The sequence below is a fragment of the Cebidichthys violaceus genome, unplaced genomic scaffold, assembly GCF_023349555.1.
Source record: "Cebidichthys violaceus isolate CVI_PGR_0920_01 unplaced genomic scaffold, fCebVio1.0.p SCAF_15, whole genome shotgun sequence".
In the NCBI taxonomy this organism is placed as follows: Eukaryota; Metazoa; Chordata; class Actinopteri; order Perciformes; family Stichaeidae; genus Cebidichthys; species Cebidichthys violaceus.
Window position 1 is genome coordinate 5,422,239 of NW_027176318.1, and position 27,591 is coordinate 5,449,829.

At 44.0% G+C, this 27,591-nt stretch overlaps 1 protein-coding gene across 2 annotated transcripts in view; it reads right to left on the bottom strand.

Moving 5' to 3' along the window:
• Positions 1–1,707: 1,707 nt before the first annotated feature.
• odad2 (outer dynein arm docking complex subunit 2) overlaps positions 1,708–27,591 on the bottom strand; it is a 42,566-nt gene continuing 16,682 nt past the window's right edge. The window contains exons 11-21 of one of the 2 annotated variants that reach the window (XM_068709474.1): positions 24,688–24,834; positions 24,087–24,296; positions 22,834–23,067; positions 22,397–22,507; positions 21,701–21,855; positions 14,766–14,946; positions 14,602–14,663; positions 12,124–12,238; positions 8,575–8,763; positions 8,102–8,323; positions 1,708–1,906 (exon numbers count right to left, since the gene is read on the bottom strand). In XM_068709474.1, the coding sequence (XP_068565575.1) occupies positions 1,790–1,906; positions 8,102–8,323; positions 8,575–8,763; positions 12,124–12,238; positions 14,602–14,663; positions 14,766–14,946; positions 21,701–21,855; positions 22,397–22,507; positions 22,834–23,067; positions 24,087–24,296; positions 24,688–24,834 (1,743 nt within the window). In that variant the 3' untranslated portion in view covers positions 1,708–1,789. The remainder of the gene's footprint in view (positions 1,907–8,101; positions 8,324–8,574; positions 8,764–12,123; positions 12,239–14,601; positions 14,664–14,765; positions 14,947–21,700; positions 21,856–22,396; positions 22,508–22,833; positions 23,068–24,086; positions 24,297–24,687; positions 24,835–27,591) is intronic. The other variant, XM_068709475.1, reaches the window with a different exon arrangement.

Consider the following 27,591-nt stretch of genomic DNA (forward strand, 5'->3'; position numbering starts at 1 on the left):
TTAATATCAATCTTCTCGTCTCACTTTTGGAAGGAGGTCAGATAAGCTATTCCTCGAAATGTTGAACTATTATGAAATTAGCGCTAAAAGAGAAAAGAAGCTCAAATTAAGAAAAATCACGGAGCTAAAAATAAAAGCATGAAAAAACACAGCGTGAGAAATGTAAACTTTAAGCAGCCACTCAAGAAAAAAACAATGTTGTCCTCCTTGTTTGTTGAAGTGACTAAAAGCTTTTCCATTAAACAGTATCAAATTTGACACTGAGCATGTCGCAGAGGTTATAAAGCTTGCTGCATGGAATTAAAGAGCCATTCATCATTGTGAGTTTATTTGCTCTGAGTGGTTTGCAGTCAGTGGCTTCCTTCAGCTCCTAGTTTCATTTTTTTGAAGGAAGTTGCTTCTTCAGAGTAATAAGCTCCCTCATCCACCATCCTCCTTCCTCGCTCTTCCACTGACCCCCGCTAACAGCTGGTAGTGTTTAAACTTCAAAGAGTGATGAAGATTTTCAACCACATATTTTCAATGTTTTGCTAATTTTCTATTTTAGCACGTGGCTGATATTAATGATGAAAGTCCCATGAGATTTTGTGGCAGCCTCTGTGGTTGAGTGCTGAGCATCTAAGCTAACTGGGACCAGGACAGTGGGATCAGAGAGACAGAGAGGCTGACAGACATGCGACGGGGGCAACAGTGGTGGAGGCCAACGGTCTTTTACCAAAACCTGCTGCGCAAAAGGCTGTCAAGCCTGACATGGCCTGTTTATAATAAACAAGAACAGAAGACCAAAGAATCAGACGAGACCGGATCAGCTGCAATGAGGTGCACACGCACACCATTACCGTAGTGTCTAAAAATGTACAGTACAGAAAAAGAAATGGCCTATAAAAAAGATATTCAGCAACAAAAAAAAACATGAAAAATAAGTACTTTTAGGAAAGAGCCGGGCAATTTGGTGCATTTTCCCAAATATCCTTCATTAGATCTTTTATAGCTGGTGCTCACCAGGTACTTTGGTTCCAGAGATGAATCCAACTAGCAAAACATTCTAGCTTTTACTGACAAAAATAATGAGCATGTCTGAAGAATATATTTTTATTATTTATAATAAATACTCCTACAAAATTGGAAATTACTATAAATAAATTCTGAGTAATGTGGAAAATCCTGCTTAAATTCATCATATCTGTGGTGGAGACATGGCACAATATTGTATTCCTGATGGTTATCGATATTTTTTTTTGTGTTGATATGTGTGATATTTATACATCACGTTTGTATTCCACGCTGGTGCTGCATAACCAACAGCAAGTTACTTTGTTTGTACTAAATGTCTCTTTTGCAAGCGCAGAAGTGTCCAGACTGTATAAAAGGATGTTGAGCAACCCGAGCAGATGTGGATCTTGTTTAGATATTGCGGTCTCCTGTGTATTACTTAAGGAATGTTACTGCAGAGGACGCCGAGTGTTTCACGCTGAACAACGTATGGGGTATTTGGCGTGAGATCAAACGTGAAGAAGAATCGTTTATTTTTATCATCGCAGTCAGAGAGCGAGAAGAGGGCTTCCTAAAAAAACTCCCGATGAGGTAGCTGATTGAAACGGGGGATAAAAGTTTGCGGCTAAGACGGAAGCAGCAGCTCAAATAAATACAGACTCATCAATAAGGTAAAACATTTTATTGAAACACATTCAAACCACTTATATTTCAAACACTTTTCTCATACATTTTATTTGAAGCTTTTTTTTTCCCAAACACATTTAAAAAGAAACTCTGAAGCTCAATAAAAGGGTCAATAAAATAACACTGCCTTCACATTCTCCAGGGCCAGCAGTCGGATGTTGCGCACACAGCCGGCAGCAGCTTCCTGGAGCGTCTCGTCATCGGAGCCCATGATGTGGATGAGGGGCTGTCGGAGTACAAAGGACGGAGGTCACAGTTTGCAGCAGGAACACATTCCCAAATACACTTTACATCCCTCATCAAGCGCCCAAACAGGTAGCTTGCTGCACACGTTGCCATGTCAGCAGCAGCCAATGCACACTACCCGGCCTGCAGAGATATACAGTGGCTGTGAGGCGACAGTCTCAAGCAGCATGTGTCCCTGTGTGTGTGTGTGTGTGTGTGTGTGTGTGTGTGTGTGTGTGCGTGTGTGCGTGTGCGTGTGCATGTGCGTGTGTCCCACTATACCCTTCCAAACCATGCCTCGGCAGCAAAGGGGTTGCAGCTGCGAGCACACATGCTGCTGTAAGTTCGTTCAGGGCGGGCTCGACATTAAAAACCTGAGCATGAACCACACCACTTGACAGCCCCTTCCGACGCTCCAAAGGTCAGATTATATCCAACTATTAGTGGCTTGTGTAAATGGATCCCGTTAGATCTCACTGCAGAACAAGATTTTTTTTGCGTTCTCCAGAAATCTGGAAGTTTATTTTTTGGGGTTACATAAAACCGAACATTTAAAAGATTTTCGTCCGCTCTAAGAGTTGCGTATTGTGCAGAAATGAGTGAAGAAGGGAACACACAGGACATATGGAATACCACCAAGTGGCATGTGTTGTGGAGGGGTGAGGGTTTTTTTTTTCCTCTATTTTATCTGCAGCGAAATCACTACATTATGCTTGTGGGCGGCTGTGGGGCTGAATCAAAATAAAAGTAAATGCAAGCATAAATACTCTGGTGCAAAGGACAAATCTAAATGTGTTCAATGTGTGCTCCTTGGTAGAATCACAATGGAGTGCCACTGAGGTTTCCTAAGCCACACTTGCAATTATTTCGGATGGTCTTGTTTACATCCATAATGAACCAACGGCAACATTACATCCCTCAAGTAAGCACTTAAGGACTCCCCGCTCCTAAACATAATGAAGCTTTGATGAATACAGTAACTGCTGAGACGTCTGAGGCACTTCTAAGCCTCGTACATCAGGGTCTCGCTCCCCACTGAATGAAAAGGGATTTCGAAAAAGATTTCTCTTTAACGAAGATCATGCTGCTGCAGGCTTACAAGTGGTGTTTGAACACCATCGGGATTGTTTCCCCTGGTTTCAGTGCAGCAATGCTACATCCCCGTTGATCCCGAGCAACACAGAGGACAATGTCGAATGACTGTCGCTGTAAAAAAGGGAAACGATCCAAGAACTAAGCCCCTTTAAAACCTACTAAAGAGCCACTGATTTAAATTTAGTTAAAGGCAGCAGTTCTTAAAGCTTCTGGCATATCTCCATTTTCTCCATTTCTCCCCCTCTTATTCAAAACCTTCCCATCCGGTTCAGCACTGGCTCGGCATATTAACATAGGAAGTGATGTGAAATGTCAACTTGTGTAAACATTATCAGTAAAAATGTGTGTGTAGACACTGACCTAGTCTCTATCCAGCTGATCTAAAACGGTCTCACTCACAACTCGTCAGATACGGAGGCTTGGGCGGGACCCCTTGGCGTCACTTTTGAACATACTGGGTTCCCCTTTAGCGTCTTCAGTTTAACATGCAGGCTAGTCCGATAGACTTCAATGTTGTGAATTAAAAAAAAACTACTTGATCATGGTTTGGCTTTAAAAAAAGTATGTTTATAACTTAAGTACAAAGGTACAGTAAAGTTAAGTACAATACGTAAGTTATGTATGTGACGTAAGTTAAGTGCCTTACCTAACTTAAAATAAGTCCCTGTTGACTCCACAGAGGACACCAACAGAGGTCTTCTGGGTGAAAGTCCTGTGTTTTCCACCTGACTCCTTTACTCTTGTCATAATTACTACGGCCACTAAAGGCAGCCCTGCACATGCAGAACTGACGCTAGAGGGGTACGTGGAGCGCCACAGTTTTGGGCCATTGACCGAGCCTCCGTATGTGACGACTTGGGAGTGGGAACGGGCCGGCTGATCAGGGCCTATCGGGCAAACCTGAGACTTATTTTCCTCCCAGTCACTACTGTGTTCATGATGCATGTCATAGAAGAGCCGAGGTCGACCCTGACCCCTCTCCATGTCACATTCAAACTTAAAAACGTTTGTGTGGTTAGCAAACAGCCGGAGAAGCAGAGAGAAGACATTCCTAGCGCAAAGATAAACAGTAAAAAGAAAAGCAGACGAAAGCTGATGTGAGCCAGCTTGTGTGTGTGTGTGTGTGTGTGTGTGTGTGTGTGTGTGTATACGTGCACATAAAAGGGCTGTGAAACTACAATACACGTCCAGTTTCAAAACTGAGAAAATAATATCCTTCCTCCTGATTATAATCACATTTTGTGGGGATAAAGAGGCTCACGGCCGTCCAAGACGTCGGCTCCTCCTCAATGCGCCAGTGTCGAGGAGTCGATGTGAAACATTTGCCCGTGGGTTTAATATGATTTTTTTTAAATAGCATCCAAAACACCTCCAAAAGCAAACATCCACCGGCTCCATAAAACATGCAGCTCGCTAAACAAGTCTCTTTTGTGAAAAGAGAGGATGCCTGAGAAGTGCCTGAGGCGGCGTTTTTGCCAACCTCCTAGCATGTTATTCAGACGACGCCAAATAAGGTCTCCCGAAAGCACACGGCTAGGCTAAGATAAGCGCGTCTCTCTTTGCTGCTTTTCCCCCTAGCTTGCTCTTTCCCTCCCAGCTGGGATCTCTAGGAACATAATACACCACTTGTTGGATATTGCCTGACCGTGGTAACATGAACACTTGCCCCACGTTTGAAAAACTGAATCGTGAGTTTTTGAGTTGGTTTTTTTTTTTTGCACTTCAGAGAGCTCCAGAAGAGTCCTGACCTCCAAGAAGGGAGCTTGGGAACACGCTCCCTTCTTGGACCAGGGGCGGGGGGTGGGGGGTGGGGGGGGGTTGCAGTCTGAGAGAGCTGCACATATTGTTGCATTTGCACACGCGCGCACCTTATCGCACACGGAGGTGTCACGGTGTTAAGTGCGCTCTGTCGGTCCGCGTCTGCCTGCAGGAGTTTTCAGGTTTAAATTCCCCGTGCCGGGTCTGACAGCCATTACGACTCCATCAACACCCCCCCCCCCCTCTCTACTCAAGCATCCCCATGTTTTAGACTCCGCTGTGGAGGGCAAACAGCACAAACAGACAGCAGTGTTTAGCTAGGGCTGAGGGGAAGCTGGTGAGGGAAGTCAAGGTAAACAACATTCCCTGCAGCCTCCAGTGAGCCAGAGACTGTTAAGCTGCTTTCTCTGTGTCTCTAAAGAGGAAGAGGAAAAAGGAGGGGAGGGCCGCTTTCAAATCAATGACTTTGAGGGGAAAAGTTTCAGCCTGAACTCCTCTGAGCCCCTGCAACCAGGAGAACATGGCGGGGAGAGAGGCTTAAGTCGAAAGGCTCCGAAACATCACGCTCCATGGACCTCAAAAACATGGTAGTCATAACAGAGCGGGCAGCACACGGCGCCTGTGTCATCTGCTCACCACACCCACAACCTGAAGTCGTGTTAAACCAACGAGGAAACTGTAGAAGTAAACCCTGTGATGCTCGGCTTGGTTTTTATTCCTTCACCTCACTTTTGGTGTAATTTCGTCCACCTCCACGACGGACATCCTGGCCGTGTAAGAGAGAGAGAAAGGTAAAACAAAGTGTGCTCATGGCGACAAAAGTTTATTTTTTCTAATTTGAATTAGCAAAAAGCTGAAAAATACATACAAGGATCTGGCAAAAGCTTGCACTCTAGAATAGATTCACTTGAAAATTGCCAATAATTACCATCCGCATTTTGTAATTTTCATCAATTTACTTCACAGAGCTTTTCTCATGAAAGAGCCTCTTTAGTACAAATAGCTGGCTGAAGCTGTCTACAAAGATTTATTATGGTCTCAGCAAACAATCCCCAGTCCTTTTGGAAGCGATGTAAAGCTTGTTGATTTTGTACCTGACACGAAATGAAGCACATCCGTATAAAACTGCGAGATACCAAGGGTGGATGTCAAATGGAACGGCGAGGGTGATTCACCTCTCAGGCTAGAAAGTCTCTTTTCTCCTGGTATGTATCTCCTGTGAGAGCGAGCACCTGAACAAGGTCCGATCTGAGGGGCCGGCAGGAAAATATGTTGCCGAAAGATTTACACAAGAACTTGTGAATGGCTGCAGGTTGTGTCCAAAACAAGTCCAAAGCGTTACATTTAAAGATGTTTGATACCATAGAATTGAATTGATTCCGGACCATATTTCAAGGCTTTGGAAGGGGTGAAATGAAAAGACTGAGACGGGTCGCTAATGTGTTTTCCAGTGTGAAATACTTTCTCTTCTGTGCTTGATTTCCCCTGTGAAGCTTAAGAGACTGGGCCATACACCATTAAGTGTGCTAGAGAGGAAAGTTACGTCTCTCAACGAACTGTGGAGTAAGAGAGACCTTTCGCTCGTTCGAAATCGTATACGACACGTGGGTGAACATGTTTTGAGAGCTTCTCAGTGGCACAGAAAAGCTCTTTGAAATACAGTTGCAATAACAAAAGATGTAGTTCCAGATTTTGACACAGGGCTGTAAATTAGACACAAGGCGCTGTATCAATCCTCGATAAACCCTCTCCAAACCCATTCAAGAACTTTTGGGGATATTGTTTTAACACATTCTCTCTCACAGAAGCCTGTATATCACGGAGCAGAACACTGCAGCGCACACCGAATCCAGGAGATTGACAAGCTCTCACACTGTAATGTTTCCTCCGGGGTCAGGCAGGTAAGTGTGGGCCTCCCTCCCCAGACCGGCTGAGACCGAGGCCAGACTGAACAATGAGGCTGCCTGTGTTGTGTTTCCATGTCTGAGATTAAGAACAACTGCAACGCTGGTGCAGTTACGTGGCCTTCGGTAATTAAGCTCTTTAAAAGTCCAAAAATACATTATGGAGCAGTGTTGCAACTCTCAACTGGTACATTAATAAGGGTAAACACAGAGACGGATTAAAAACGGTGGCATGTCACACACACTCACGCCCAAACACACACAGAATTTCAAATATAGACACACACACACACACACACACACACACACACACACACACACACACACACACACAAAGAGGGCATGTCCAGTTTCTGTCGTGGCTCGAACTACAAAAAGCATCCAGCTTAACGACTTTTGTAAATTGGACACAACTCTTTCGGAACACCCAATGTTCAGTCCAGCTACCAATTATGGCGAGTGTTGAACCACATACACTGTAACGGCAGATCAAGCTAAAGTACACCATTTAATGAACATGGGAAAAAAACGATCTGGCTGCAATGGCACAACCACTTCATAATTTATATCGCAGTTGTTATTTAGGAGGGGGAAAAAAGATTTAAACTGGCTGCGGCCACAAAAAGATTTCTCATGTGAAAGTCCTTCTACGTGAAACATGATTGAACTGCAGAGGGAGATAGCAGTGTTTTTACCCCAAAATGCTGAAATACGGGTACATGATCATCTGTGACAAGACATCAATTACGGCCTAATCTCCACATTACTGTCAGAGACAAACATAAACAGTCTCTGGAGCTGAGCATGGAAACAGCCCGACAGGCTCAAATGTTAGACAAAACAATGCTTGTTTCTTTTTGGAGGAGCGCTACACAACTGTAACGATGAAGAGAGCTGGCGGATATAGCTTTACAGAGTCGGGGGTTTGTGTTGGGGGGGGGGCATTGTTTCTTTTAGCCTTGAACAGCTCTGACCCTCTTTGGCGTGAACCATATCGCTGCTGCATTCTGCCCTGATGTCCAGGAACAGGCCTTAGCAACAGTTACCCCCAGCTACAGCCCTTTGACTTGTGCTGTAATGGCATCTAGGGTCTACCGGAGAAATGGCACTGAGCACACACTGAGCTGTTTGCTTTTCTGAATTCCCATGACGGCTAGAAAGTGGAGTCATGTTTCCGCCGACGAATAAAAACCCACTTTGTTTCTGCTCCATCGGTCAAAGGCTCTGAAAATAGTCACAGCTTTTCAAAGTTTATTACTCTGTGTTTTTCACACATGGCTAAAACAAGGGGGATGGAGGCCAAAAGGGCATTTTCCACAACGTAATTATGCCAAATGTAGTCTCAAAAGCACCAAATAAAGCAGATAAATAACTACTTTGTAAATTAGCTGCAAGAAAAGCAAAAGTAAGGAGCCATAAATCCAGCTTCAGCAGCTTACCTTGACCACCCCTCTGTCGTGCATGGTGATGCAATTGTTGGGGTCCCTGGACAGCTGGTACAGGGCCATAGCCGTGCTCTTGTGGACCGCCTTGTCCTTTGACTTGAGGTAACGCACCAGGGGGGCCACGGCCCCGGCATCACCGAAGGACGCCCTATTGCTGCCCCACATGCAGCAGTGGCCCACGGCCTCGGCCAGGTGGTAACGGAGCCTGTCATCGGTCTGTGGAGAGGAGAACAGGATGCTATTGGTCCCCAGTGTCTTTACAGTGCAGAGAATAACAAGCTCCGCTGCAGCTCTGCAAGAGACTCTTGGCAAAACCGTTCTATGGTCTTCTCATTAGCTGGTTTATGCAGCATTGAGAAGGAAAAGGCCAACTAAAATCCATTGTAAAGATAGTAATTTGTACATGGACAGTAACCACAATGTTTTTTAATAGTAAAATTGTTGTTTGTCTCCAGCAGTGTTCGTACCGTGTTCGTCAACTTGGCCAGCAACTGGACAACCCCGTGATCAGTGAGGACCGCCAGATTCTCCTTGTCTCTGGCTATGTTGGCGATGGCGGCGCAAATGCTTGCCAGCACTTCGTTGTTTGTTGACTTCAGCAAATTAACAATCAGTTCCAACCCACCGACGAGGGAGCGCACCATTTCCCCTGCATCCTACAGTCAAAGAGTCTGTTATTAGCCGGTGCTCTGTCAAAATGAACGAGAAGGATGATGAAGAGGGGAGGTTGCGTAATGACTGAGGATAGAAGAAGATGCCCCGCAGGGGCATCTTAAGCAAGGCAGACAAAACAAAGAACACTAAATAAGTACAAACAAAGTATTTTCATCAGGCAACAATCAAAGTCCCATCAGTGGAAACCGACCAGCAGAACTATCTTCATCTGTGTAAAGCAGATGCTTTCAGAAATAACAACACCCTCTCCTACAGTAGAACTGTGTTGTGAATCTGGGGCGGACAAAGCAATGAGTTTGACATCTCTGTCGACATCTCTCCTCCTGTCAGCCTAACTTGTCATAATGAAGACGCCAACATAGAATTTAGAGCTTAGGGGTGACGTTTAAAATGTTTGCCTCGGACTGAAACACAGTGTTGAGTCAAGGCTTCACAGTTTGAGTTCATGGCACCAGCTGGCACCACAGGCCTCTCAGCCACTTGCGGGGCGATGCCTACCAAACCAACGAGCTCGTAGGGAGCGCTGAGAGAACCACAGCGGAAGAGCTGGTGGAGACGCCGGCTTGGCACATCAAGCCGCTGTATTAAAGTCACGACTCCGACGTATCGCCAGCCACGGGAGAACACATCAAGGTGGCCCAAGTCTGTAATGTTCAGCGCTTTGAAAATAGAACAGGAAATTTCTCAAAAGCATACAATTACGGATGACTAGAACATTCATCTACATGTCAAGAACGGATGTATGGCACACACGCTCTGGGGTACAGTAGTGAGAGAATTTATTACGTGCACGCTGCGTTCTTCATACCATAAATTAGGGGATTTCATCAAATTCAGCACTGACAGAAAAGCAGTAGATGATTTACAGTTTTAGCGTACAGCTACTTTGGTAGCTGTTGTGTTCTCTCTAACAGAGAAATCCCAGCTGAGATCAGGCCAGGGTGCAGTGTGTGGGCCCTGTGATGCCGTGCCAGAGGATGAGCCATGTGTGCAGTGCAGGGTAGGGGGTGGGGGTGGGGGGGGGGGGTGCCGGGGCCAGGAGCTGACCCCCCTGACACACAGGAAGCCCTTCCTCAGGAATACTGATGACGGCTGGCCCGGGAGTCCCTGCGACAGAGGAAGCTCTCTCAAGCCACCAGCTGCGATAGACTAGCCAGAATCTCTTTCATGGCCTGGACGGGCCCCCAGATCTGAAAACCGCAACATTATGAGGCTGCACACGGAAAGGCCTTCCTCGCTATCCTCTCCCTCTCCCCTCCTCTTACCCGGGATGAAATTAAATAGAAAACACATTATCTGCTGTGCGTGATCTCAAGCTGAGGGGAGGCAAGCCAACGTTAGGAACTGACCCTGACCTCCTTCTCCGGAGCAATCAGACTTCTATAACATACATGGCTGTAAATGTAAAAGGAAAAATCAATCAAGCATCCAAATGTGCCTCCGTGCCCAGGCAAATTAATGATACACCCCATTACGTGCGACTGGGAAGGTTGTACTTCCCTGATTGGAGAAAAGAGATAATTGAATGATTCACTGGTAAGTCTGTACGGTACTTGTATGGTACTAAATGAGTTTAAGTTGTGGACCTGTGGGCACAGAGCAGCAGCAGCACTGTATGGAGCATCCAGCAGATGCATTGATACCGCGTCTCTCTCATAAATCCACTATGGAACTGCTAACACGAACCACATGTTTTTTTTATCTAAATAACGACTGTGCCGAAGCAGCTGTATCAGGTTCCTCAACTCCACGGGCCGAGTGCACTATTTAGCTCTTGTCATTGCCCCTGTCCCAGGAAAATCACCCGAAAAGCATGTTCATGAATTTCCCTCAAAATTGGCACACTGACGTCCAGACAAACATTGTCAAACTTTGTTAGCGCTCAACGGTGGGTCCGCAGTCCCCCCCCCCCCCCCGCCCTTCTCCCTCCATATGGTTGCCATGCATCATTTTCGCTACACTTCTGGGCCAGAGAAATTCCAGCCAGATAAAAAAAAAAGAAGAGAGCTTCACCCCAAAGACACCTGTCTGGGCCCAATATGTCTGTTTAAACTTAACCAGATTGTTCCACTGACAAGCTGTTTACCTTAATCACAGCGATAATCTAATAGAACAACATTACGTTTGTCGTTGGAAATGATACAAGCGCACAGCGGATCAAAGACCTGTTAATGTGTAACTGAAATGAGAGTTGACTGACAACACTGCCGAGTAAGACTATGCTGATACTATGCACGATATTTGCTGCAGTGCTAGGAACTGTTCGCAACGTTACAATCACTGAGAGCAGCCTCTCTACACATTTGGGTAAATCATTAAAGAAAACACTGATAGGTCAATACAATACATAACTACTCGTGAAACGTCCACGCAGGTCTCTAATTCAGAGAAAATAATTCATTCAGGAGGGTGGTGGGTGGATGATTTACATGTACACGCAGATTCAGATGACGTTAGAGCCGATCTGTACGTCATCAATATATATATTGTTTTTGTTCTTAACGCACTGGTATCGGATCGGTAATTGGTAACGGCCGATACGCAAGTTCAGGTATCCGAATCCGTATCGGAACATCTCTAGTCTGGGTGTGTCAGATAGATGAGGAGTGGACCACAGAGGCCTGGTAAGCTCACTTCTTTCTACCTTTAGAAAGATTGTTTTCATTTTCAAATGATCAGACTTCACACACAGCTCCCACTGGAGATACAAAAGACTTATATGATTTTACATTATGAAATAGTACTCACTAAGACTTACAAACAGGCACTGGTGTGTAAAAACAGTGAGGTTTTCTTTAAAGAAAATGCTTTGTGTTGATGTGTTGTATTCTACGCATGGTTATATCTAAAACTCTGTAAGTGGTATTCATGACCATGTTGTACGTCCAAAGCATTGGAGCAGTGTTTTCATGAGGGAAGTGGGTTCACAGAAACTATCTGGTACCCTGTGCTCTGTAACTAGTAGCATGTTGAGGGAAGATTTTCGGCGGGGAAATCAGAAGCCACGGCACAGGATATTACTCAAGTCTTTCTCCCTGCCCTGCTTCCCGATTGGCCAATGTGTGCCAAGGCGGCTTCTCTGCTTCGTATTAGCCCGGGGTTCATGTAAGCCCCCTCTGACACAGCCCTGCCCCTGCTAACCTCCCAGCAGCAGCAGGTTGGAGGGAGAGCTTAGGAGACAAGCATGGCGATATAAGCAGGCTTCTGTTTTGCGAGTGGGAGAACCCTTCATCCTGAAACGACACGAACCCAGCATACCTCTTTGATTTAGGGGCATTCTATGTGCCTTTGGTGTGCTTCGCTCGCACAGGACACAGGACGGAGGCAGAAGACAAATGTACCTTTGCATTCTTGATGCATGGACAAAGGGCCCATGCAGCACTGGACTGAACATCTGCACTGGGGTTTTTTAATAAGGACCACACCAGACGGACTCCATCAAGCTGGTCGATGATCCTGTAGTGAGAGAGGGACAGAAAGTAGTATGAGGTCAAATAGAGGAAAGAATAAACAGAAGTAGAAAAAAAGTTTTACACCATGATTTCATTCAGATAAAGCATAATTATCTGCTTGAAAGATTTAAGAGGAACTCATTTGATCATGTTTGTTTCCCAGAGCTCTGGCTGTATCCGTCTGGTCCAACGGCAGGATAAAAAGCGTTGATGGATTTCAGCATTTGTTTTTCATCACAACTTGCCTTCAGTCCTTCTCAGTTCCTCTCCAGACCTGAAACTCACCCACTGTCTGCTCACTCAAATCACTCTCCGTGGAAAAGCTCAGCAGTGCCAGGGCCAGAGGTTAACGCACATACATCTGCGTATAGTGCTTCATATACAGACTTATAAATAGAAACTGAGACAAACTTACACTTTATGTCGGTGGCTTGTTTTTCAACCATAGCCAAAAAGAGGACCTCTTTCCAAATCAAACAGAGCCAGAGACAGGTCGCTCTATATTTCATTGGGCTCTGTGAGTGAAGTTTACTTAGGCATGAACTGTATTTCATGTCGCATACATGACTGTAGTCAAAAGTGCAGTCAGGGTCTGGGAACCCAAAGAATTACGCCACAGTGCACCCGTTGTCTGGTATAAATAACATGTAACGTGTTCCCCATGTGTGCTTCCACCAACAAGGCCGACATTGAATGCTGTCATAATTACTTAAACACTCCCTAATCACAGTATCTCCGTGACTGGCAACGAGCGAACACTCATCAGGGACGTCCCCTGCGCCATCTGTCTTCCCTTTGCACATAAATCAGTCTACAGGGATCATAACATCAGATTCCAGTCCACAGGGCCTCCTAAATCCGGACCCGAAAACAAAAGTGAAGCGTCACATCATCCGCCAAAACAGCTCCGTCTTCCCGTGAAGCAGGTATGAAACAGATTAGCAATGAAGTTGCAGCTGACAGTGATGGATTAGAGGAGGAGGCCGCAAACCCGGGAGGCATTAAACAACGTGTGTTCACTCTTGTAGCTACACAGGATTCTTTGGGGGAAGCGCTATGTCATTAACCGCACACTGCCTACTGGTTAAGAATGAAAACAAACACGTGAGTATTTCATGGAAAACTTGAAAGCGATCAGCGTTTCTTTTCTTTTTTGTGGGACTTTCAGCAGTTATGGATGAGCTGCATCACAACGACGACGAGGGAATGATTGTGTCGATCAACAGAAGGCGGTATAAGAGGAAAAAAAGGTTTCTGTTTGTGAAATGAAGTCATGTTAACTGACAAGAATGCTGTAGCTGACTGTGTGGTGTACATCATCATCATATTTGTTGGCTCGCCAAATACCATCTAATTGCTGGGGTTCTGGAAAAACAGGGTTGGGTTGGAGCCGGAAACAGAGTTATGTTAATTGCGCAGCAAACTACTGTACACATACATGTCTCAAAATAAGCCATCGCCACAAAACGTACACAAGCGGCCGTTGAAACGAGAGCTTTCTGTTTACAACTAAGTGTGAAGGCTGAAAAATGACACGGTCTGGCCGTCATATACATAACGTGAGAAAACACGGGGAAAGCAATGAGCCGGCGTGAAACACTTCGCCTCTTGTGTGAAGTTTAGTGGCTTTATTTTGACATGCTTCGCTTTTTTTATTGAACCCCTTGGGTGTTTCCTCCAAACAAATGTAATAGGCTCGCACGGCAGCATTAACAGCTAAGTAACAATGCAAACTCAGACATTAAGTTGTGTTTGTGTCCAGTGCTAATTAAGAAGGATCTCGTAGTCCATAACAGCCTTGTAAAAGCAATGAGACACAGATGGAAGCTCCACAATGTTCTGCAATATCGAGGGTGAGGTTAAATGAACACAGAACAAAGACTGCTCTGGACTGTGGTTCACTGTGTTGTGTTGTTTTATTCCCAGCCGTGTAGTCTTGGACAGGGTAGGGCTCTAGGTATGCCTGTCTGTCCAGCTCAAGTCCTGACAGCGACCACAAAGCTATAGTAAAGCACTGGGAATTACACCACAACCATATTTAACACAGCAGGTACAATAAACAAAGCTTTTAAAATCTGTCATTAAGCCGGGGATGAAAGGGAAAAGTACCTGGATAATTACAATTTAAAAGAACGTAGATTTCTTTAAGCATCAGGCCATGACAGGTTAATGATACTGTGTTTAGATCCTGGAATTGGTGTCATTCCCTTGACAAAACATATGACACAAGAACATGTGTTTTTTGAGGTAATTCAGTAATGGCGGTGAGCAAGCCACTAATGACGTTTTAAGAGACACCTCACATGTTTGCCTTGTGTAAACTGTACTCTAAATGTCAAAGGCCGCGTTAGCTGGTTGGAGACTTACGCCATGTTGTCCATATCAGTAGCACAGGCACCCACCGCCTTGGTGACATTCACAAGCAGCGCCTGGTAAAATGACACAAATAAAAAGCACATGCATTCGATCAATATTTCCTATAGATGCGTGGTTTGAAGATGAGATGACCCTTTATGTAAAAATCAACATGCCTGGTTTGTTCCAGTCAGCAGGTTAACTAGCGACCTGATGCCTCCACACTTTCGGATGGTGGCCTTGTTGGCAGGTATCTGGGCAAATTCTCCCACGGCTCCCACTACATTTACCAGAACTTCTTCAGGCTGATCAGTCAGGAGGCCAACCAGGGTCTCCAGGGCTTTGTACTCCTGAAACCTGTGGAGGGTGGAGAAGAGGGTCAGGCGTCATATTGACTAATCGCTTCACGTTGTTTGGTTTTATTTATTACGTCAACTGATAGAACAAGAAAGAAGACTCTACAGCTGTGCTATAGGCCCAGCAGTGCTTTGAGCTAAATGCTAACATCAGCATGCTAACAGTGACAATGCTAACATGCTGCTGTGAAGCAGGTATAATGGTGATTATGTTCACCAACTTAGTTCAGCGTGTTAGCATGCTAGCATTTGCACAAAGTACAGCTGAGGCTGATGTCTTTCCTGGTGTTTGGTCACAAATTGAAGATTTGACCTCATGATGGAGCTACAGAGAAAAAGCTAAAGGTTAACGCAATTCATCCTGAGAGGGGAAATGAGTGCATGTACCAAATTTCATGTGAATCCAACCGGCAAGTTGTGGGGACATTATACTCAACACAACAAATGTCAACCTCATGGTGACGCTACGCGAGTGAAAAGTCAGAGGATCACGCAATTTTTGCCAAATTTAGTGAAACTTAGAACGCGGTGCCAGATGAAAAGTCAGGGCATCATCAAAGTCATTACGATTCATCCTCTGGCTACCACGGATGTCAGTAAAACTTCTATGGCAATCCATCCAATAATTGTTGAGATATTTCAGTCTAGACTCAAAGTGGTGGACAGACCAACAGACCGCCAATATAGCCGTCCTTAGAGCCACTAAAGATGCTATTAGCTGTAGCAGCTTCAGTGCCCTCAGCCACATGGGCATAGAGCTCTCACTGTGACCCAGCAGTACAGGCACTTTTCCCACGGCTGCTCACAGTTGTCCCCTGTACGGACTTTGCATAACCAAAGCTTTGCTGCGGCTTGGAAACTCTCCCTCCCTCTTTTATTGTGATTTTTCCTTGTTTGCCAGTGCTATAGAGTGGTAAACTACAGTAAACATTTAAAAGGGATATAATGCGGTTCCAAAAAACCTCAACAAACCTCTGATGTACAGTTAAGTTCTACGACTGTTTTTATTCACAGTTACGGTTGCTGGCAGCACGGTCCGTGAGCTATTGTAGATGGCCAAGGTCATTTGGTTTTTTGGTCAGTGTCCACCAACACGCAGCCTATTCTAGCGAGTGAAAACACTGCTAATGAAAAGAGGAGCTGCCAAAGATAACTTCAGTGATATTTCACCATAAAGGAAAACAATGGGTTTCTGATGCCATCACCGAAGTGTCATCCGCAGTCGACTACAGTAGAATTATCTTGTTATCGCAGTCGTAACTTTTGATAGATGAACGGTAAGTAGTGAGGATTTTTTTTATGTGAAAACCAATCCCAGCCGGAGTAATTACGTGATGGCAAGAGTAACATCACACAAGGCTGCCTGAAGCGGCTTCTACTGCAAACACTGAGCTCCACACAGCTTACTAAGGCCTGTCGGAGGACGAGGCAACCACAGCGGGGCTTCTGTGCCGCAGATTTGATGATTGATTGTCTGCCTTTTCCTTCTCCCATTCTTCAACGCTAGTCACACTCGACTAAGTGCAGAAAGCCAAAATGCTGCCTTTTGTACTAACTAGCGCTTTAAGGAAGGCCCAAGTGAAAGTAACACATTTTAGGGAGCCAGAGGTGCTAAGCAATGACAATGAAGAGAGAGATAGCTGCTCGTTCAACCTGAAATTGAACAGACAGATTGATCTCGTTCATTTGAAAGGAAACAGCGGAGCAGTGGATAACTTGGGATGAGCACAGAACTTTTGTGATGTAGGGAGAAGTATCATTTGGAGGGGCAATTATGGCGTACTCATCATAGGTCTGGAGCAGAGGTAAGATGGAGGGGTAGTCAGTAATTGGAAGCGAACCTCGCTATCTTGACCCCAAACATTACTGCGCTGGCAAATTCAGCTTCAGACTTGGCAGTCGTGACTTTCCATTGCGAAGTTATTCCCTCACTCTTTTGTTAATGTTTTTTTTTTTTTTTTTTTTTTTTTTTTTACAGCACCTTTGTCTGTCCATAGCACCTCGGTATACAGGCCCGAGGGACCGCATATCGATATGTCCATAAATCTGCACAAAATAATGTTTCAGCGTTTCCAAGCAGGACTTTTACAAAGACATTTTCATGGCCCACATAAGCTTGGCCCAGGTAAAAACCTCTCTGTTATATTCTATAAAAAATAAAAAAGCACCCGCTTATGTGGTCTTTAAACAAACACACTTTAGTTATAAATGTAATTATATTTCGGGGCATCAATCAGCTCTCATTTTGATGCATCATTAATCTGGAAAATGGCTAACACATGCTGCTACTTGTCTCGAGTGGAGGTCCCCGGACCTCTATACTGTCCAGACGGCGCAAATCATCAGTCACATGAAAGAAAAAATTATGTTGTTTGCAACTGGCCACGGGGCCTGTTTCATTTGACTGTGTACTTAATGAAAGAAAAAAAAAAAATCCACCCTCTCCTTCTCACTGTTGCAAAATATATTCCAAAATGATTTTCATTTCAGCGCAGCGCTCAGCTTATGATTGATTCTGAAATGAGCGCATGGCCCCCGAAACCCTGTTACCATTAGCCGCCTTTCCTTTTTGACAGTAATGACTCGGTCACTTCATTCCAAGCTTTTGCCTGACCTCGACATTTTAAGTGATTTAAATAAGCCTGAGAGAGCACGAAAAAAACAGATCCACTTACACATTCAAGTGTGCATTAAAAACATTTGCCGTGCATCATGCTGGTTTCCTCCCGAGGAGGTGGCCACCTTCACTCACACTCGGCTGCCCACATCGTCCCAAAAAAACTAAATGAAACATAACACACACACACACACACACACACACACACACGGGAAAGAAACCACAAAATGAGAACTCTGTTCACATTATGGCGCTCTCTTTGTGACATGTTAAATTTAGAGTGAGGGCAACCAAAAGTGTTTTGTAGTGTTTGTAAATGAAGTGTCACTAAATGTGGTTTACATGTGCCTAATGGCATCATTATAATTATTTCTATTATTATTATCATCAGTAGTAATAGAAGTATTTTACATAGCAACAGTGTGACAAGTCATTACGTATGGCAGAGAGCCTGTACTGGCAGCAAGTGTTTTAAACTGCCACATTAATCATGACAGTGGAGTTAACTTTTATCGCCACGCCAAGCTGCAGTCAATAGGGTTCCCTATCTGTGCCAATGCTGTTGTTTTTTTAAGAACATTTGATGTTAAATAATTATTACAAAGCTTGATTTTTGTACCGTCTTTAGAGTAAAAGACATGCCATTGGCTATACTCATTTAATGATAATAATTTAAACGCACAATATGTCTTTGGGGTAGCGAGGGATCATGGGAGTTGTTGTCTTCACCGCCATTGTCAGCGTCTCCCGGTCAGGATTTTTTACCGGGAGACAAGTTATCCACATGGGGTACTCCTTCTCTCCCAAACAACGGAGCCGGTGATTAAAACCTGATAAAAAAAAACACTGAATAAAACAGTTTCACCTTAAAATTCAGCATTTTTTAGACGCTGTTTGACAGACAAAGGACGCCCCGGAGGGGCTGCAAGCCGAGCCGCCGCCAACGTTTGCTCAGCTTGTTTCCCTGATAACTTAAGATCCAGATGTTTGATGACTAAAATCCTTCATCCGGTTAATATAAATCGTTGAAAACAAGCAAGATCAAAAAAGTAAACGGTCAAAATGTTAGTTAAAACTGGATACAAAATCAATTAATGACAGCTTCTGGAGGACAACCACGCATTTCTCTGGGTTTGAAAATTGTTGGACACATTCGGGATAATGTGAGCACACAACTCGGTGAAATACATACAACTGGTCTAGTCGTTTTCAGATATTCTAATGCTGAAAATATACCTTTAAATAAATTAAATTCCCCTAATGATTTTCTCTGATGACGTGAGTTAAATAGACAGTGATCTGATCGGATCCATCTTGCCTTAAAGGAATGTTATTATCATGCTTCTGCTCCTGTAAAGGAATCCTCTCTTAACTCGATGTGGCAGCAGACTCTCAGTTCCAGTTGGGAGGACTTAACTTTAAATGTGGGATATCATTCTGTCAGTTAAGATATATGAAGTGAAGACAGATCCTCGTGAGTGCTACTGCTCCTTCTTCTTGTTATTTTTAGGATTCCATCACATTTTGAACTAAGCGGCATTTGTGAGTCAGAAGAAAATCATTTTCACATAATCTCACCTCAGCGAAAATACTCAAAAATGATTCAAAGACAATGTATTATCAGTTTCTTGGCTACAACGGGGAGAATAGGTTTTGAATTGATTAATATGTTACCAAGGTATTACATTACTGCATGTGGGTTATATATTATGTCCCCCGGCCTCACACTAAATAAGAAAATAAATACACCTAAATCATTCCTTCAAGGAGCACTAGTGGAAATGTGCGGGGCTGCCAGGGCACGGTCCCCCAGCATTATTTATTTTAGAGGGAAAATTACTGACTTAAAAATCATCTGACACTAAAGTACTAGTCAAAAAACATTCCAGAAGTGTCACTGCTGAATGAACCAAGCCAAATGACACTTAAATAAACCTCTGCCTTACATGACAAATGATTAAAGGCTCCGTCAGCGTCTGACATTAGAAAATCACCATCTCAGGGCTGATTATTTCGGCATGCCTTTGTTTGGTTCGATGCTAACAGGCCCCCGACTAACGCGTCACTGAAGTCTGTAAAATCAGCGCGTTGACTTGAGCCTTCGCTAACGGGGGAAAAGACTGAATTCGAGCAGAAAACGCTCACATAAAAGATCAAAGCAAAAAGAATCCGTACAAAAACTTTACATTTCACGCAAGTAATCACTCTGACCAGAAACAATGGTAAAGAAAAGGGAGATATGACAGCAGCATACAGTGCGAGTGGAAAAAGCGACAGAGCCAGTCGTGAAGGAATAAGAGCCCCCCATAAAAGTAACATATGTGCTGATGGCATGACGACCATAATGCACGCAAGTCGGTGGAATCCTTTATTGGTGTTCTGTTTTCACATACTGTAAGACTGCTGTTAACCACATCATCTCAGGAAACATATTTTCCACAAGTTCAATTGGTAGCATCCCCGAGCTTCTATGACCAAGGGAAGGGGTTTATGACTATTTCCAAATGGATTATGGTTAGATAACTTTTCTTTGGAAGGTCGTAGGCACTTGGCCCTTTCAGGATAAATAAATGGGAGCCTCACACGTTCCCACACCTAATTTCAGACACATTAGAAATTCGTAACATTTTCTGGGACGGTCGTACCTTTCAGAACATTTGGAGCAAGCAGCGCGGAGTTATTGACAGTTATTGACTAAAATCGAGGTAATTAATATTCACAAAACCCATGAGTGAAAGGAGTATGAGAAGTGATGACATCAGTGCAAAATCTCCGCCTCTCCAGCCTACGTCATTTGGTTTCTGGAGAGAGAATTATCAGCTTGTGATCCTTGAATTGTTTTCCACTTTCGTGTAATGTGAGTTTGTGCTTGCGAGAATGCCCTCTTTTATGGAAGTCGCGGAGGAGAATGCAGATATTTTGGCAGAAAACTTAGCTTCCCATCCAAACGTGGAGAGGATGTGCACGTTCTCGTGCACGCAACAACAGTGTCAGAGTCTGACAAGCTGCTTAATTTTACCTTTAGAATGAGGGTGCACTATCTGCCCGTCTTCCAGCAGAAGCACCTCCACCTTGCAATATAATAATTTGAAAAAGCATGTTCCGCTAACGGGGCTTAGCGCACGGTCCATGAGCATCCCTCGTGCCATCGTAGACGGAGGCTACTTCCTAGACCTTACAGCATTTCCAAAGAACCTGAAAGACCCTGACTCCCGCCTAGGCATTCATGGCTTTGTGCGGGATCTGACTTTGGACACTTTGAATGGAATGGTGGAATCTTTCGTGGCCAGAATAAAGGCTCTCCCCATCAAAGACAAACAGAGGCCAACAATTCAGAAAACCAGCATGTCCAGCCTGGCAAATATGAATGTCTTGGAGCAGGACCAGCACTCCATACTGTCTCCGTTTGGATCGCTGCATTTATGAGACATCTGACAACCACCACATTAAGATCGTCAGGACTCTCCAAAAGTTCAGGATGAAAAGTGAGAATGACCTGAAGCTGCCCCTGAGATTGCAGATCCTGTGTGTATTAGATCCACAAGCCTGCACCTTGGCTGCAACATAGAGGCAAAGGACCCCAATGTCCTGATGATGTGGTCGAGATCAGGATTGGAGGACCTGGTGGGGTTACAAGGGGAAGCCTGTATCCAGCCCTGGTTGTCCATGAGGAAGTCAATTTTCAGACTATTTTGGACACTCAGCGAATGGATCTCTCAATTTCCTGCAAATGTATGTTGACTCCCCCCACATCCATCCATTGTTACTGCTGGCCTCTCGCACCCGCAGTTCACTAAGGCAATGGATAATCGGGCAGAGACTTACCTGCAACTCATGGAGGATCTGGTGGGATATGGTTCCGTCACAAACGAGAGCTTTTTGCACAGGACTTGGCCTAAAACGCCTAAATGCTATTAACCCCCTTTTACACTGAGGCTCATTCGATTGCTGTGGTTAATGATTGATTTATCTTGGCACACTAATCTGTTCTAACTAATTACAAACACATCCCAAAAAATATGGCAACAAGATGTTTTCTGCATCTCTGGCATGTTAAGTGTGTGCGTTAATGTGTGTGTGTGTGTGTGTGCGTGGGTTGATGAGACGTAATAAGGTGAGACCCTGAGTCTCGGCATACTTAGCCACGTTCTCCATACTGATGGAACACTTCCAGATGGCTCCGGTGGCGGACGCCAGGAGCTGCTTGTTGTCTGCCTTGCTCAACAGCGAAACCAGCGGCTGCAGACCTGTGTACGTGCGCACCAGGTCACGAGTTTGTTTGTCCTCAGCACACTGCAAGGCAAAAGAGAGGGTCAGGACCTACATTAAGTCCTCTAGAGACATAGTGTATGAAAAATCATTTTCCCACGGAAGCCCTTCAGAGGAAAGTGAGAAAACAAAATTTGTGGTGATCCATTTTCTAAGTGTGATCTAAATTGCTTTCTCTCCTGCGTTTATGACTTAGGAACAGGCGAAAAAATGGTTTTGCCAGGATAATCATTACTTTTTTTTTTTTCTCCATGAAACAGTTGGGAAAAAGAGGCTGAAGTGCAACACTACCCCATGTTCTAAAAGCATTAACCGATTATTATCATTAGAAAAATGATCATCGCGACAGCTTTCTTTAGCTCCTGTTTCACAGAGATGAAATTTCTTTTAAGAAACTTAGAAAGATTGTCCAGGCAAAACCTTTTCACATGTTCTTAAGGATCACCAGAAAACAGATCACCCAAATTAGTTTTTCAGGGTTTCCATACTTTTCTCTAATTTCTGTTATAGACTTTAGGTCTAGGAAAAAAATGTCTACAAGCACAGAAGTGTGGAAAACAGTTACCTTGAAGATTGCGCTGGCACAATGCATTTGTAACTCATCGTTGTCACTCCTTAGGTTTTGGACCAAGTCCTTGATCATGCCCTCAGTCTGAATGGCAATCCTGTAGCTTTCCTATGGTGACACAACAATTAGCAGACCGCATGAACAACATGGACTTCTTGTATAGACTGAGTATAGACTTCATCTATACTCATGTCACATATATACTGGCGCTGTTTTTTATGATTCCAATGTTTTCCTAATTAGATTCATAGGGTAAATATCATACTTTTCCCACCCTTAAATATTTCATAATTTCATATATTATCTTTAATAATAAACATATTTTTACATCTCTTTTTATATGCACCATTGTTGGGATTCTGCACACCCGGCTGCAATCACACTATGATAGTTTAAAGGATAAGGCTGGCACTATAGTATGTGCCCGCTCTCACCTCAGACGCACACTCCTGCAGGGTGCCCACCACAGGAATAAGCATGTTCTCATGTCGGGACTTGAGCAGGCGTCCCAGCAGAAAGATGCCCCCGGCCTTACGGATGGCCTCCTTGTTCTTGGTGCTCTTGCTGCAGCTCCACAGCGCCAGAGCCCCACAGCGAGCCACTTCCACGTCCTTCTCTTGGTTTGCAGTCAGGGTGGCTAAGTTGGGGACACAGTCCAGCAGCTTTACCTGAGCAGAGAGAGACAAGGGACCTGGACTAACATGTGTGCAAAGAAGCAGACAGACCGCACATGTTTTAGCAAAGAAAAACACGTCCATACAAGCAGCTACACAAACTCAGTGAACTTGAAATAAATTCAAGGACTCTGAAAAGTCGATTGGAGTAATAATGGAGGGCTCCAGATGAGAATCGCAAGTTGTTGGCTGTGATTAAGGGCGTAATTAAAATTCTATTACCACCGAGTCTGCGAGGATGAAACAGCCAGGGATGCTAGGAGTGGAAAACTGTCAGGATAGATGTTGATGTTAAGCCTGAAAAGCCCAGTGTGATGGTTTATGGCCATCATTCAGAGTTCTAATCCATAGTTCCTGGCCAGTGAGACAGAGCAGGCAAAGCTATTACACACTACAGCGCAGTTCAAAGGTGGTCTCATAGCGTGAAATTAATCTGCCTCCGTGAGTGACTTGCACATGAGAACATCCGATTTGGGGCCGGGGAAAATATACAAGGCATGGAGGCTTTAATCACAGGTCCCTCTGTCAACAAACATGGATGCAGGTCAGAGGATGTAGGGGACATTCTATCTGTTTTACCGCGGCACCCACTCTGCTCTGTTCAAAGACCGGGCGAAAAAGGATGGATGGGCCACTGTCTGGAAAGTTGCGAGTGAGAAAAGGGAATGAATTTAAATTGCTGTGCACCAAAATGTAGTTCAGCAATCTGGATATGTGTTTTACACTTTAAATAAATAAGCAATGGTAATATGTGGATCAAATCGTAATAAGGCTGCATCCTGTTTTCCCAAAGGTTCCAACGTGTTTGTGGTTTAGCACAAAACGTTTTCAGAAGTGTTGTAACGGAAAATCTGCAACCGTAGGACATAACGTTTTTATAACATCAATACAGAAAGATCAGGTTCTGGTCTGCAGTTTTCTCTCCTGCAGCTCTTCATATTAGGATTACAGAGACTTTTGAGTACATTTTTTTAGAATAACCGTAGTTTATGGTGGCGTTTGCTTATGCTCACCAGTTTTTTGATACCGCCATAGCGCCTGACGGTTCTCCTTGCTCTGTGGAACCTGGCCACGTTAGCAATGGTCTCAGCAGCTAAAGCCTTGAGGTCCTTGACTGGCGAGTCCAGGATCTTCATAATGCTCTGCAGGCCTCCCATGTCTACAATGGCTCGACGGATTTGCACGTTGTGACTTATCTTCCTCAGGATTTTCAATGATCCAATCTAAAAAAAACACACACTCACACACACACACACACACACACAATAAACTTTAACACTCAGTAAGATATTTGAAAAAATGATTTATGGTGAAGAAACTGTTGTGTCTATGCCAACATGAGGCCTCCATCTGTGCGAAGGGTACATACAGTGATATCTAGTAGCCAAACATTCACCCACATTACTACTAAAAATAGACAAAAAACGCAATAAAAGCAGGTTTAAAAGCACCCACAAATAGGCGCACTGGAGAATAATTGCTACCCTGTGTCTTTAAAGGCATCCTCTCAACACAGCACTAGTGTTTCTGTAACTAAAACACAGGCTGGCACACACGGCCGGCTCTGTTCATGCCCGCAGGCCATCCAGGTCCAGCTTTGGCACAGCTACTTACTTTGCATTTGACTTCATCTGTATCCAGCAAGTTAATGAGGACTTCAAGGCCACCTACGTCCCGGATGGCCAGTTGGCACGTCTCCTGCATCAAATTAAAGTCCATCACGGCGCACAGAGTGAGCCCAGTGGCCGTCTGGTCGCCTACCTGAAATAGTAATTGCCAAACATGAATGAATGAAAAAGGGAGACAAAGGGGAAGAGAGGAGGACAACATTAAACAGTAAGCATTTAGAAAAGGGAGGAGGATCCCAAGCCTCCCTGTCCCTCTGTTGTTTCCCCCCCGTAATACCACTCCTGCTGGGGTTCTTTTGTTTATACCACATCCTGGTAAGTGTTTCGGTAAACACTGATGGAAAGAAACAACTTGCTAACAGAGCACCGAGCTCTGACAACAGCGCCGAGACATTCCCCCGAAGATGAAAACGGTATTAACACTATTAGCGCTGGAACCCTGTAACTAAGGATGAATTAGCATTTCAAAAAGCAGAATTATGTTTTGACAGTAGCTATATACACACATATCATGTTAGGCCGGCACCCCAGCAATTAGAAACTTAGTAGCTACAACACTACTAAGTCAACAAGTTCTTTGAGGGGGGGAAATCTGATCGTTGATTTAAAGTCAAGCCCCTCAACACACACGGAGCAGAAAACGGATTCCTTTTTCTTATTTTTACTGCCACTTAATTACAATATGTTCACTAAAAAAAGATAAACCCAAAGATTTAAAATTGCACATGTGGGCAAATCCTGAATCTGACTTTATCTCAGTGTTTTCTCCTAAATTTAGTGTTCAAATACATGTTATCCTTTTTCAGACTCCCTTCACAATTCATAAATCCACATAATGTCCCAGCTGTGGATGGATGTTGACAGCATTACGGCACTTAAAATACCAGTTTTAGGGTTGGTGCTTTGAGATGGTTCAAATACCTTCCAGGGAGGCAGCAATGGTGTTTTTATATCACCATATTTAGTCTGTATCATGCGCAGTTGCATAACAAACTTTGCTGACATTCAATGGTTTTGATCATGAGAAGGGGAGAAAAAATAATAATCGGTAGTCAGATAAAACAGAAGCTTGTGGCACGCAAATGTAACAGTTAGCTGCTGTAACTCTAGGCCTGCTTACATGGCTTTGATATGTGACACTGAAACGTCCAGTCCAAAATCTCCTGGCAAGTAAACAATCAAATATTTTCCCTTTCCTGCAGTGGTTTGAATGTGCCACAGTTAGAGTACTCATCCAGTGGATTCAAGGCCGCCTATACCGTTCCCAGCTTCAGAAGCCTTTATTAGTTGCACACTTTTGCAAACAATTTGAGACGTCAGGACCGCCCTAAATGGATTATTTCAAGCGAACATAAGAATGCAACACGTCCTGCTATCAGCTACCCATATGAGTAGAAAATAGCCCGTCACTATGTAGAAGGCTGGGGCAGTAATCTGTTTCATGCAGCTGTTGGAGGGGCCAGATCATCAGTGTAGACCTATACCAGAGTCTCAAGTGGTGTTTGATCATATCTCCCTCACAAAGCAACGCTCTGACACAGCAGGATAACGGCCACATGTGTTCTCCATATCACAACGCTCTTGCCTAAATGTGAACCATTTGCCTATTAACAGCAGTGGATCTACGGCTTCCTTTGTCTCCTCCATTCTCACTCTTCAAAGGACTCGGCAGGCGAGGTTCGTACCTTGTAAAAACAACCGAGAAAAAAAAAATAAATCTATGTTTCGGAGTGATTGCTGGGAGAACAGAAAACAGATCATGTGCTTTCATTTTTGTTAGCTTTGGTCTTGAAGTATTGTCGACATTCTTTAAAACATTGACAACATCTGACAATGTTTTATGGTGAAAGATCTTTCACTCTCTGAGCATGATGGGGCAGACAGATCGTCAAAGTGGAACCAATTCAACCACTATTCGACCTCTGAAAAGAGAAATTCAAAAAGTAGTTCAATATCTGTTCGAGGTCATCGACACTGTATGTTATGACCTACTGGCTTGGCATTTCAATAATCGATATGTTATAGCAATACTAAGTTCATATTCTTTTAATGTGCGGGATATTAGGAAACACAACCTGTGATGTGATTCATTTGGTCCTTTTAAAACAAATTAAATCTTTACAGGTTTGCTTCAAAAGCACATGTTAGCTTTCACCGTTTAGGACACTTGGCTACGGCTAACAGCGGTGATGAATGTCTTGGTAAGTTCTACACAATGGAAAACAAGACTAAGAGTCTACAGCTATGCTAACGCTCTGCGAGGCTATACTGTACGATGCTAACCTGTGGATGCTTAGCAGGTAACATTAACTCGGTTCACCACTGTGCATTCCATTACCCATACTACCATACTATTTAGTATGCCGGTCGCATTTTGCAGTATGTAAGCCAGCATGTTTTTCTGGCTATTCTGACCCACAATCCTTAGCGCAGCAGAAACATGAGCAAGAGGGTCAAAGTTCAAGTTACTATGCTATGAGAAATGTCTCAATTGAATGCATACTGCATGCAACAGTACATACTTTAAAACTAAAAGTAAAAAGAAAAAGTATGTGATTTGCAGCTTTAGCTTAACCTGTTGGCATGCTAACATTTGCTAATCAGCACTGAGTACATCAGCTGAGGGTTGCACAAATGTCCACATTTGTAACAAATTTTAGAGCAAATTATCCAAGAGTTGTCGAGACATTTCACTCTGAGCCAAAAACACCAACCTCATATGGTGATTCTAAAGTAAAAGACAGGGGATCACAAAAGTGTGAAGGGCTCATCCTCTGGAAATCATGAATCACTGTACAAATTGTGTGCAAATCCATCAAGAAGATGTCAAGCTATTTCCATAAAAAAGTGAAAATGTTGACTTGCTAGTGGCACAAGAGGAAAGGTCAGA